This window comes from Drosophila biarmipes, chromosome 2L (genome assembly GCF_025231255.1).
Source record: "Drosophila biarmipes strain raj3 chromosome 2L, RU_DBia_V1.1, whole genome shotgun sequence".
Taxonomy (NCBI): domain Eukaryota; kingdom Metazoa; phylum Arthropoda; class Insecta; order Diptera; family Drosophilidae; genus Drosophila; species Drosophila biarmipes.
Window position 1 is genome coordinate 5,338,433 of NC_066612.1, and position 12,665 is coordinate 5,351,097.

The 12,665-nt window shown below is 42.6% G+C and overlaps 3 protein-coding genes across 5 annotated transcripts; 2 read left to right on the top strand and 1 right to left on the bottom strand.

Moving 5' to 3' along the window:
- The first annotated feature begins 134 nt into the window (after positions 1 to 134).
- LOC108033688 (cytochrome c-1) lies at positions 135 to 3,951 on the top strand. Of its 2 annotated transcripts, XM_050885622.1 has the most exons (3): positions 135 to 277; positions 2,122 to 2,410; positions 3,445 to 3,951. In XM_050885622.1, exon 3 carries the CDS (start codon positions 3,454 to 3,456, stop codon positions 3,769 to 3,771), a length of 318 nt encoding a protein of 105 aa, XP_050741579.1. In that variant the 5' UTR covers positions 135 to 277; positions 2,122 to 2,410; positions 3,445 to 3,453; the 3' UTR covers positions 3,772 to 3,951. The 2 variants fall into 2 exon arrangements, with proteins under 2 accessions (XP_050741579.1, XP_016963663.1); XM_017108174.3 differs by lacking the exon at positions 2,122 to 2,410 and having other exon boundaries at positions 140 to 277.
- Positions 3,952 to 4,422: 471 nt separating this feature from the next.
- On the top strand, positions 4,423 to 7,090 carry LOC108034343 (cytochrome c-2). Its single transcript, XM_017109230.3, has 2 exons — positions 4,423 to 4,514; positions 6,461 to 7,090. Exon 2 carries the CDS (start codon positions 6,499 to 6,501, stop codon positions 6,823 to 6,825), a length of 327 nt encoding a protein of 108 aa, XP_016964719.1. The 5' UTR covers positions 4,423 to 4,514; positions 6,461 to 6,498; the 3' UTR covers positions 6,826 to 7,090.
- A 521-nt stretch (positions 7,091 to 7,611) lies between these two features.
- On the bottom strand, positions 7,612 to 12,387 carry LOC108034328 (V-type proton ATPase subunit H). Of its 2 annotated transcripts, XM_017109210.3 has the most exons (7): positions 12,195 to 12,387; positions 11,556 to 12,034; positions 10,249 to 10,479; positions 9,373 to 9,507; positions 8,746 to 9,308; positions 8,529 to 8,642; positions 7,612 to 8,375 (listed from the first exon to the last, which is right to left on the bottom strand). In XM_017109210.3, the coding sequence occupies exons 1-7, from the start codon at positions 12,229 to 12,231 to the stop codon at positions 8,297 to 8,299; spliced, it is 1,638 nt and encodes a 545-aa protein (XP_016964699.1). In that variant the 5' UTR covers positions 12,232 to 12,387; the 3' UTR covers positions 7,612 to 8,296. The 2 variants fall into 2 exon arrangements, with proteins under 2 accessions (XP_016964699.1, XP_016964707.1); XM_017109218.3 differs by lacking the exon at positions 10,249 to 10,479 and having other exon boundaries at positions 12,195 to 12,386.
- Positions 12,388 to 12,665: the final 278 nt, after the last annotated feature.

The following is a 12,665-nucleotide window of genomic DNA, read 5'->3' on the forward strand; positions in this document are numbered from 1 at the left end:
AAGGGATTTTCCGAACTCGAAAACTTGTGCGATTTTCCCGAAAGGCGCGTGTGTTCGATCGCTGTGCAACGGTGGACAGGAGTCGAGCAGAAGAAGCGAACGCCGCGGACTCAGCTGATTGAATGAAAGCGCCAGGCGGAGCAGCGGCCACAGTTGCCCCAAGCAGCGCTCTTTGAGAGAGGCACGCGGCGGAGAGAGCTCCAAACGGTGGGGGCAGAGCAGCGACAGAGCAACAAGCAGCGGACAGAGCAATCGAGAGCGAGAGAGGCGCCAGCAGGTAAGCTTGTTGCATTGTTAGTGCCCCCTCCACAGGGATGACACTTAGTGGGCGCTTGAAAAATTAAAAAAATTTAGGTGTTTTCCAATTTTGTATGATCAATTTAAGTGTATATTCATATTTAATTATTTTTTTAATTTACCAAATAAGAATTTTTATGATTCATAAAATCCAAAAAGTATAAAAATCTTATCTAAGTATAAATATAAATAAATATAAATATATATAAATAAATAATAAGATACATATTCTGAATCTTTGCAAAATCCAATAATCTCAAAGGTTGCACCACCCCTTTTCCTCCCCCTCTTTACCACTTTGGCACATCCATGAGTACGGATGCAGCGACGTCAGCAGTGCAGTTGCAGCAGGGAACAGTTATAAATTGCCTGAAATGGAGAATTTTTAGCCATTTTTCATTCACACATTCCCAGCGTGGCTCTCTCGCGCAGCGCTGCAGCTCTCTCCTGCTTTCTGTGTGTCACTTATGTTGGGGCTGCTCTCTCCCTGCTCTCTGTGGCCCCGTGGCCTCTCCGCTCTCAGCATAGAATGCGAAGCCACCGCACCAGCGGTGTTGTTGTTCTTGCTGGGGCTTATGTAACTTTCGGGCATCCGCAGGCACAGAAAGCAGAAAGCGTTGAAGGGCAGTCAGCGACCTCGTTCTAGAAAAGAAGCCATCTCTCCAGCCCCACCAGCCCCACCACCCCCAAAAGAAAGCCCCGAAGAAGCAGGAGGAGCAGCCAGAGCAGTGAAAAGCGCGTAGTATAAACATGCTGTAACACATACAGTGCTACTTCTCTACTCAAACTAATAAATGGTAAAGGAATAGGAAAATATCTCAGAGATGTATCTTAAGTAATATCTCTATAAAGGTATCTTTAAGGATTAAATATGTATCATTATAGTTAAAACAAAGAATTTTTTAAAATTGTAATGCTACTTAAAACAGTAATATCTAACAAGATCACTTTATTAAATGTGTTAAATATTATCTTTAGAAAATTACCTTATCCTTAGATTTTTAGTAATAATAAAAGATCTACTCAAACTAATAAATGGTATAGGAATAGTAAAATATCTTCGAGATGTATCTCATATAGCCCAACAAGATCGTGTTACTAAAGGGTTCTGGTAATATCTTTATAAAGGTATCTTTAAGGATTAAAAAAAATCTTGATCTAATAAGATATTACAAATAATATCTTGAAAAGTAATGTATCTGTCAGTTAAAAAGAAAATACCTTACCATCTTAAAATTTAATTAAAACATATATATTTAGTTTTAATTTCAATAGAGGCTATTAAACCCAATTTTTGAATCTATTTCAATCTAAGTCCACGTTACAAAAGTTCAACTGCGCAATCAAAAGGGAAACGAGAAAGAAATGTAGGGTTTTTGCCATGCAGAACAGGCAGGGCTGTGGAGGTGGGGGAGGTGGCTCTTCATGGGTGTAGTTTGGGGGTGTGGCTTGGCGGGAATATCAAAGTCATGCCAAATTGCGCAACAGCCAAAGCGTTGTTCTTGGTAACCCGCTGACCGAGGATTTGGCGGAGAGGCAAAGGGGAGGCTGAAAAGCTAAACTCGAATTCCAGTGGTCAAGTCTGAAGTACTCGAAGAAATTCCTAATAAACATTATGTATAAGACTTGCCATGGTTACAACTCGAGTTGAACACTTCAAGGTTTTCCCAGAGTATCTGCTCTACTTTCTTTGGAAGCTAATATCTTTTATTAGGTATTCTAAATATTTGGGGATTTACTTGGAGGCTCATTCAATATTCTATCTTTTCACTATTCTTTCTATGACTTTATTATTGTGTCCTAACAATATCCGCACTTCCCTAGGCACATCCGTACTTATCAGTACTATGATATCCCCCCCAGACTGTCCTTTGTTGCCCCTCCCCGACGTGCTCTGTAAACCCCCTTTGCGGAGCAACCTCTCACCTTTTTATGGACTTCCGCAGCAATAGATCTGGTAAACAATGATGTCCCCGCCCCACGGCCCGCTCCCTGGGCACTATCACATTCTGCCGGGCCCGTTCAAGCGTAATTTAATTTCTTGCGCCATTTATTTATAGTGTTCAGGAGGCAAAGGAAGCCGGGCCAACGGCCAGGATAGTTTTGCCTGCGGGTAAGTTATGGCTCGGGGTAAATTAGGTTAGCTCACAGCCAGGATGGAGCGATGCGGATGTGGATGGATGGGGTAGGGTGCAGATACAGATACACCTGACGCCATTGGAGAGTCGCCTGGAAAATGTCACTGGTCTAAATGCGACATTTACCAGAATAATATTTACCTCGTTCATGATTTATGATTTAGTATAGGAGATGTCTATTAAAGTAATTAAGGTACAAGCTTACAAAAGATTTAAGATGTTCAACTGGAAAACCTTTCCTTTTATAGGGTACATTTTTGGTATATTGAACATACTCCTATGAATATTTATTGTACCAAACCATAGAGTTGGACTAACCAATTTTTAGTGGAGTACTAACCATGCGTACGCGTATATCACCCCTATATTGTTTTCTTGGTTTTGTTTTGCGGTGGCATCTGTTTTTGCCACAGGAGAAGCACGGGAAAAGCGGGGAACAGCCGAGGGGAGTGCGTAAAATGCGTTTTAATTGAAAGGAAATGTTCAAAGCACATGTGCATCTGCTGGTCGAAAGAGGGGTGGAAAGGGGGCGGCAGGCCTGTGTCTGCTAATTGAATTACCTTTCGGTTGCTTTTCCCATTAGAAGTGCCGCCAAGTTCTCGAGCTGCTTGTTTGCTTTTCATTTAATACCCATTTTGATTCAGTTTTTGTTTTCTTATTTTTCTGACCCAATTTCGTTTTCTGCCTTCGTGCATTTGCAGCTGTCTCCGTCTAACGTTGTGCAGCCCGGAGAGGGGCAAGAGAATCGCTCTCTTTCTCTCTCGCAGGTGGGTGGTACTTGCACTTTTTTAACGTTTTACCAAAAAAAATTAAGGAACTTGCTTTGATGCTACAGAATAAAAATAAATATGATTATATATGTAAAGTAGACATAAAATATCTTATTATAATATATTGGGTTCGAATAATTATCAATCTTAGAAAACATAATCAAAATAAGTATGATAAAGTATCTCAATTACAAATTAAAAAGTATCCCCTAACGTATAGCCTTTCCTCTCGTCTTCAGAGCTCCAGGATGGGTGCAGGTGACGCGGAGAACGGCAAGAAGATCTTCGTGCAGAAGTGCGCCCAGTGCCACACCTACGATGTGGGTGGCAAGCACAAGGTGGGCCCCAACCTGGGCGGGATCGTGGGCCGCAAGAGCGGCACCGCCGCGGGCTACAAGTACACGGAGGCCAATATGAAGAAGGGCGTCACCTGGACGGAGGGCAACCTGGACGAGTACCTCAAGGACCCCAAGAAGTTCATACCCGGCACCAAGATGGTCTTCGCCGGTCTCAAGAAGGCTGAAGAACGCGCCGATCTGATCGCCTTCCTCAAGACGAACAAGTAAAAGATAAAGCCTGCGAAGCAACAAGATCGGTGGCGTAATATCAGGAACACTGCGCTAAATAAGTCATTCAAAAGCTTTCGCTGTCGCTTTAGTTTATTTTAAGCCGGCAGCAAACCCATTCCCAATAATATTTAAAAGTTGTTTTCTTCTTCTTTATTCAATTAAAGTGGATGAAACTAAGATTTCGATTTTGAATTGGAATTGCGCGGGAAAATTGGTTTGTAGGAGTTTTAAAGCAGCCAGCTTTCAACAGATGCGGTTATATGGTCACACTTTTAGGTCTACAATCTTGCCAGTTTTTTATTACTAGCAAATAGATTAATATTAATTATTGTGTATTTAAAGGTAAAACAAATTCATAGTAGTGGCAAAACCTCATCTGGTAAAGAAATATCAGAAAAAAATTAAATATATATGAGCGGCAGGCTCAAAGAATAACATAATGCTACAGGCATTGCGGCTTAAATTTTAAAACTTTGGTACATTACAAAGAAAACGATATTTCGACAAATGAAACTCTTAGCCAAGCTTAGTACTCATTGAACATGTATATTTTATATTTATTTTATAAAAAGAAATCATTTTTAAATAAACGAAATATTTCTGGTATTTTTAAAAAGCATGGTATATACTGGTATTTATTTTTAGGCTAAAAACGGTCGCATTCTAATTTCAAAAAAAGAGACCACCAAAAATAGCGGTCATTCGTGAAAAATCGGCAACGCTCGACGTTTGTGTTCAATGTAAGTAGTGGGTGGACCTTTCGGATGTGCAAGTGACGTAAATAATACCTTGAGTAGTTATTGATTAGCGAGTTCTCAGACAGATAATAAGGAAAGCACTTCCGTGTGGCTAAGATTGCATAATGTACAGCCGTGAAATGCTGTGAAAATTATTCGCATGCAAATTTAATTTTTTTGGGGGATGATTCAGGTTACATAAACGCGTCCTTGTGTGTGTGTATAATAGTGCGGTTTCCGACTTATCCCCAAGTTGTTTACTGGTTTTTTGTTAGATTTTTAGTTATGAATGCCAAATTTAGCAGTTAATTATTAGTGGCATGGTAAAAATAGCAATCCAAAGTCACATTGCCATTGAAAAAATCGCGAGAGAGCGTTGATTACATGAGCAAAGAGAGAGTAGAACCCGATCATCGTCTGTCTCGCTCGCGCTGTCTGGCAAAAAAACATATCAATTCGTGGAATCTTTTTGCTTGCCTTTGCTTTTGCTGTAGCTTTGGAGTTCAAAAGCGCGCCACGTGGTTGCTAAGCAGGTTTTTTTCCCGCAGTGTGCCATTTTCTGTATGGCAAAAAACGTAGTTTTCACCCTTGCTAGGAGGCTTATGTAACGTTCGCTTTCCTAGGGAAACTTGGATGTTGGCCCCATTTGCAGTCATCTCTTTGTTCTCACTCTCCCACACCCACACAAAAGCCAAAACAGCTGCCTTTGGCCTGCTTCCAATTTTCCAATTGCACTTTCTCTCCCTCTCACACACGCACTCGCACCCTGAGACTAACTGAAAAGTTCTCATCAAGGCCAAATCGGATGTTGACATTGTTGTTGCTCTGCCATCACTCACTCTCCAAGTGCATGCTTTGTACACAGAGAGAAATTTGGGTTATGATATAACAGATTTTTATTACTTTACAAGTATAAAATTGTAAACCAGTTTTTACGTATAAACAAGTGAAAATTATATATATTCCTAGATATGGCTAAATATCTGTTTGTTTGACCTCGTTTGATTTCTCCCAGTGTAGTGGCGTGCCTGTGTAGGTGACCTACTCGTTGCAACGGCACCTTGCTCTCCCAAGTTCAAATGGCTGCATGCAACTTATTAGCCGGCAATTAGCACAGACCCTGGGAATTCTAACTACATAGATTCTAACTAGTTATATAAACTAACGTTTTTCATATGATGCTTCCTGTAGAACTCGTTAGCCTGTTGCTGTGCGACTCCGTTCTGACGCAATAGTTGTTCGACGATTGGCGAAGGGGCGGGAGAGTGGGGGCAACAACATGTGACCAGCGTCTGAAGCTTTTTAAAGTCTGTGTTTTTGATGACGTTGCCCCACACGCGCGTGAATATAAGAGAAAGGGGGAGTGGAAGGGCAATGGCAATGGGCATGCAGACTCAGTTAGATAATACAAAATTAGAGCCTTATCAGAAGCAACAGCCGACTAATGCACTTAGCATGAGCGATTATAATAATTCCGTTTCCGCAGCCAGCTTATCAATTGTTTACATAACGGGGCAAGGGGCACATATTTTTCACGGCCCCTACACACAGAGAAATTGAAGGAAATGTGTCAAGTCACAGCAATACTATGGAAATATACATGTTTTAATGATAATTAGTTTATGGAAAGTTTTTTAAAATATTTAAATATTTGTGCCAGTGTACTTTGGAATAATTAAGTACAAAAATTAAGTTCAAGAAGTTTAAGAAGATCGTTTTTTTTTTCAGTGAAACCCGTGCTATCCGATTTAATAGATCTAAAATGATAAGAATCTTAATATAGCTAATGAAGTAATTGGTGAAGCATTTAAGCCTAACAATACCAATACCAATGATGAATTTGGGAACCAACTTTGATAAGAATAGTTATTAAGAAACCCTTGTTGCTAAGTACTGTGAAGTGTTTTGCTTTGATCACTTACCCATTTTCCCTATCTTTTCGCCCACAGTCGAGTCCGTGTTAACACATCAATCTACATAATCCACAATGGGCGTGCCAGCTGGTGATGTTGAGAAGGGCAAGAAGCTGTTCGTGCAGCGTTGCGCCCAGTGCCACACCGTTGAGGCCGGCGGCAAGCACAAGGTGGGACCCAACCTGCACGGACTGATCGGTCGCAAGACCGGACAGGCGGCCGGATTCGCGTACACGGACGCCAACAAGGCCAAGGGCATCACCTGGAACGAGGACACCCTGTTCGAGTACCTGGAGAACCCCAAGAAGTACATCCCCGGCACCAAGATGATCTTCGCCGGCCTGAAGAAGCCCAACGAGCGCGGCGACCTGATCGCCTACCTGAAGTCGGCCACCAAGTAAGGTGCTGTCCTCATCAACTCACCAACAATCTCTGCAGGATGTCCAACTGTATTATTGTGTTCAGTCACAGTCCGGCAGCAAACAGCAGCAACTACAAAACAACAAAGTACAGACCTAAAAACTACAATTATGTTAATTATAAAGTTTTAAATAGGACAATTTATTATTTAATTTAAATACAAAGTGGAATATTTAATTTAAACCCGATGAGAATTGTGACAACCACAGTAAAAGTTAAATAATAAAAAAAACAACTAAAAACGAAGCTATATGTGTTCTGTTGGGTAGTGGGGGAAACGCGAATTCTTCAGAACCAACTAGAAAGATCTATGATCCCATGCTCCTAAGCTCAAGCTTTTGGTATTCTGCCTCTAAAGAGATTTCTATTTAAGGGAACTCCCCAGCTCTTAGTCATGCGAAATTACTTTCATTATCAGGAAAGAGAACAATAAACTGGCAAAATTCTTTCTCTGATAACCATTCATTGAAAAGCGAAAGAGAAGGTCAGGGAACCTAACTACTCCTTATCACGTGCCTCAATTGAATAACAGTACAAAGAGAGGCCACAAAGAGATATCCCTAGGTCTCGTGCCCTAGATAAGAAGCGATAGCTGGTAACTGAACTATGGAACCGTTCTCAAAGAGCACCGCACCTAATCAAATATTGCGTCACAGTAAGATAGCATTGTCAAAGGAGAGAGCCCTCTTGCAAAGAAAACGTCTCTCTTAAATCACATGCCAATTCTTACACTTGGAATTATACAAGAATACACTGGAAACTTTGAATAATTTTGGCTAGTTTATGTATATTTTCTTTTACACTCGCAAAACTTTATCGTACACTTTAATAACAACTTTATTATGCAATACATATTTTTCGTTTCAATTATGCTTATTTGATTTAGTTTTAATGAAAGAAATACTTGATAGGTTTATACAATATATTTTTGTTTTCTTTAGTTTTTTTTGTTTCGTTTGTTTAGTTGTGGGTGCGCTGACGCGATTATAATACAAAAGTGCATGTCATCTGGTTTAGAAAAAACTCTGTACAGCGGCGCACACATAAAATTAAGAACACAAATAATAATAACAACAAAATATAAACAATCGAATTGAACGGAACAATCCTAGAGGATAGACGTTTGTATTTGCTCTGCCATTACAGTGAATTGCTTTTTTTTTGGAATGCCAACAAAAATCGAATTGTTCTCTCAATACGTATTATGGACCGAGGGCGTAGATGGGCGTGGTCGGAGGTATGTGCTAAACAAGAACTTAGTTTAAACGGGGGAACAAACATGCGCTTAAAGGTAGCAAGAACAAACATCATTGTAAGTGTGATGGAGAGGTGAGGGATCAGGCTGGAGATATAGATCCCTTCGCCACTCTTATTGTTAGTTAAGGTATCAGGCTGGCGGCCTGGCTAGAATATTTGTTGTGTGCCTGTGCATGGATGACTGATTGGACCACCTTAGGCCTTGCCGGTGATGGGGGCGGCACCTTGTTTCTGGTTCTCGTTCTCCTTCTCCAGCTGCTTGCCCAGGTATTCCCTGATAATAAAAACAAAGGGTATTTTGAGTACACAGAGAATTTTGATCGTAGGATTGGTCATGATTTGAAAGGGAATGATATGAGGATCACAGGACCTGTATGTGGGATATGGGGAGTGCATGAGAGAATAGGCATTTGGAAGCCATACTAACCAGTTGTGTACCATCAGCTTTTGCACGGCCAGCAGGGCTTCGTATCGCACATTGGGATCCTCGTGTCCCAGGTGCTGCATCACGATCTGTTTGCCACCCAGCTGCTCCAGCACACTGAGGAAAAGAGGTTTATTAATAAGGTGCTAAGTACTACAAAGTTCAAATGGTTCCCTCTATGTTTTGGGCACCATTCTCTGCATCTATTCTATATACTCACTGCTTGCCGCGGGGGTAGTGACGCACATACTCTCCGATGTCAAAGCAGGCGACGGAGAGGATGATGGCGTCCTTGGAGGTCTCCAGCAGGTGGACGAGGATGCGCAGCAGCTCGTAGTTCTTCTCGTTCAGGCGCTGGGCATTCTCGCGCCAGAACTTGGCCGACTTGTGAACGGGCGACCATTCCAAGCGACCGCTGCGCACCTCAGTGGCGTACTCATCGAAGGAGCTCAGGTCCTGCACCGAGTTCTGCAGCTTCTCGCTGAGGTACTCCACATCGGCGGTGATGTCCTCGTCGTCGAAGCGACGCTGCTCCAGAATGGATAGCTGCTTCAGCACCTTGCACTGGACCATGGCGATGCAATGGTCCTTGGCCACCGATGAATCCTCTGGCTTCTCGATCAGATTGCGGAAGACCGCGAGGATGATGCGGGTCACCTTCTCCTTGGCACAATCGCTGAGGATGTCGGCCAGGATGGGGATCACGCTGAACTTGTTCATCTTGGCGGCCAGCAGGGGATTGAAGGTCAGCACCCACAGGCAGAAGATCAGCTGGTATTGCACCTATGAATAAGAAATCGAATTTAAATTGTACCAAACAATTTACGCATTTCAATTTCAAACTCACCTGGAAGTTGACACGGGTCGAGAGGATACGGATCAGAGTGCTGATGCCGTCGACGCCCACGAAGGCGAATCGGTACTCATCGACGCGGAGCATCATCTGCAGGCAGCGGGCCACCGATTGGATGTATTCGTTGTTCTATCAATGTTAAAAAACGGCCATTAGTTTATCTTCGAATTTGATCCTAGTTTTCATTGGTTAGGTTTGTTAGTTATGACGATATCAGCTGGAATCTATTTTTGGCTAGCTACAACAACGATAATTACTATAAGCTACGTACAATAGGAGAAATATAGTGAATAGAGAGAGGACAACATTTAAAGAGAGTTTTATATGCAACATCAATGGGGGTTCGAACAGTTCACCTTATGGCATTGGTTTATCTTTGTGTAATTTTGGTTGATTGTCGTGTAGTCTTAACCATCACCTAGACCTTTAGTTACCGTTACACCACACTGATATGCCTTTCATACACTGCTTGACAACACTGGTGGCTAGGTCCTTCGCGCCGGATTCTCCTTCTGCTTTCTCACGCGCTATTAGTCGGGTTAGTAAACAGTTACGAAATAGACTAAGTAATTTCACACAAACACACGGATCACAGTCGACTCTAGTAAAATGGAGGTAACGTCCTTTTAGAACATAAATTATTGATATATAGAATGTAAGGATCGAAGTTGTTCGAAAGTGATCAACCTTTTTTTATAGATCATATTACGACTGGTCTTATCGACTGTGATCTTTCGTTTGCTCATAATTATTTGATAGTTTATTCGTGTTTTGTGTGTGTTTTTGGTGGGTGGGTAAGTGGATGTTTTGGTTGTTTCGGCGAGTGGGTTTCTGCGAGATTGGTTTTTTGGGTTTAGTTGTTTGGAATACCGGTATCACGCATTTGCCGTCCTGCTGTTGGTGGTCACTGCTACCGCCCACCTCCCGATAGCTCTCGTTGGCCCCCTCGGCCAGCTGGTGCTGCTGCTGCAGCTGGGCCAGAGTGGGACTGTACTGGTGGCCATGGTGGTCTTTGTCTTTGCCATGCTGTCCATGCGTGTGCACAATGATCGTTTGTGTCCGCTTGGCCAGCTGGGCCATCTCTTGCAGATAGGCTAAGCCCTAGGGTGGGATCAGAGGTCGTGGGTCGTGGGGGTGGTTCGTCCACAGACATCGATTCAATCGATTCATAGATGGTAAATTGCATATAAATTAAAATTGTTCACAGGGTTCAAGTGCAGCGAAACAGATAAATACGTTTGATGGACAAGAACACAAGGTAAATAACAATATTATATTCTGGTGCTATATATGTGACACATGACACACGACTGCACTCGATGATCGGGAGGGGTGAGGTGGCGAAATATATATCCGGGATAAAATAAGGTTTGGGGACGATGGAACACGATATTTGAGTGCTGATGTATGGCTTTATGTAGTTACAAACTCTTTGTTTGGACTCCTCATTTACAGAGATTTCACGAATACTTCACCAAGACGAGGTCAGTTGTGTGTGGCTTTTAGTCTTATACGAGGTCAGTTTTGTTTGGTTTTAATTAGAATAAATTAAGAGAGGTATATTAACGAAAGGCAATACTGACAAGACATGCAGGAAGGTATTATAAGGTTAGCTTTGAGTACAGTTAGGTAGTTTTTATTTAGGTCTGCATGAAATAAGTTATTAATAATATTTACGGATAAATTTCAGTTCAAATTGGAAAGGAAACAATAAAAAAATTAAAAGACTATAATTAATCAAGCAAGAACCATGCTATCTCCTATACTACACGTCACATGCTATAAGCTAGTGCCTGATTTAAGAACCCATGAATCATTCCGGAAAGTTGCGAATTTTGTCAATATGCATTACTATTTGCAAAATCTTCACATACTTAATTAATATTTCAACCAGTAGTGCAGGGATTAACCTAGTAATAATCAAATCAAAAATTGTTTTGCAAACTAGCAATTTTCGACTATATACAAGAACAAAAAAGCTGGCACTGGGTGTCAGAATATACAAGTGGCATTAATACCCTTGAAGAACTTTAAGTCAGTGCAAGAATCGCAAAAAAAAATGTGATATGTATATACTGAAACATTCTCCACATGCTCTCCTAGCTTCATTTACAGATCACGGACAACATAAACATGCTCGCGGAGTTCCCATCCTCAGGACACACATGCAGACTCACGTTGCTGGCCAGCTGATCCTTCAGGAACTGCAGATAGAAGTTCAGGTCGGACTTGGGCATGGTCTCGTGGCCCCAGCAGGCGAACTTGGCGAGGATGCGCGACGACATGTTGACAATGAAGCCATCCTGGCGGTTCAGCAGGTTGAGGAACGGTCCCCAGATGCACTGCTTCAGCTTGCCGGCCGTCTCGTGGAACAGGTCCACCCGGGAGCGGTCCTCCTGCAGCAGATCGTCGAGCAGCACGAGTATGTACTGAATGGTGGAGTCCTTGGACAGATGCGAGACCAGATTCAGCAGGGTCTTGACCACCTGGCTGGAGTTCTGGGCCAGGTAGCTGGCACGTGACTTGTCCAGAGCGCTGATCGCCTTGTAGTCCTCCTCGCTGATCATCTGCGACTGCATGTACGAGGCCCAGTTGATGGTCCTGGTGCGGATGTCGGCCGCCTGCTGCTGCAGCACCGAGGTGGCAGCAATCATATCTGCGGGGCGAGCCAATAGACCGGGTTAATGGGGTGCTGCGCTGGACAGCCCGACCACCGGACCACCGGACCACCCCACACACCCACACACTCGCACTTCGATTTTTCACCAGAGGTCGAGTGCGAATTGGGGGGCGGTGCGGCGCGGGGGATAACTCACCAATGTTCTCCTCGGGCAAATACAAGGCGGTAGTCATTTTGAGGGCTTTCTTGCGACGACGCTCGGCACACACAAATTCAAGCACAGAATTTATGAAAATCTATCAAAATTACCCAGTGTTTTTCACACTACTGCGACACGACCGAAATTCAGCTGACTGGTCTTGTGACTTTTCTGCAGGCGTTGATCGAATAGTCGATTGGCGCGCATCGATAGGCGGGCGACAGTCGAAAGTCATCGACGGTTTGGGGCTGCCAACTTTTCGCTATTTCGAGACCAATTTTTCTAGATTTTAATTTCAATAACCAGTTTTACTAAACCATTTAAATGGTGGTAGCCTATTCCCCAAACAAGGTACTAGAATATTCGTTAGAAATTCAGAACAATCGTGGAATATGTTTCTTAAAACAAATAAAATTAACCTCATAACTTCTATTTTTTTAAATAAAATGAAAAATAACGCCGATGGTC

What these genes read in the sequence shown, in the direction of transcription:
- LOC108033688 (XM_050885622.1), top strand. Translation starts at nt 3,454, where the DNA reads ATGGGTGCAGGTGACGCGGAGAACGGCAAGAAGATCTTCGTGCAGAAG.
- LOC108034343 (XM_017109230.3), top strand. Translation starts at nt 6,499, where the DNA reads ATGGGCGTGCCAGCTGGTGATGTTGAGAAGGGCAAGAAGCTGTTCGTG.
- LOC108034328 (XM_017109210.3), bottom strand. Translation starts at nt 12,231, where the DNA reads ATGACTACCGCCTTGTATTTGCCCGAGGAGAACATTG. An exon ending in ACGGCAAATGCGTGATACCG is followed by an intron (nt 9,508 to 10,248) that starts GTATTCCAAACA and finishes TAACATTGATAG; the next exon opens with AACAACGAATACATCCAATC. An exon ending in CGACCCGTGTCAACTTCCAG is followed by an intron (nt 9,309 to 9,372) that starts GTGAGTTTGAAA and finishes TCTTATTCATAG; the next exon opens with GTGCAATACCAGCTGATCTT.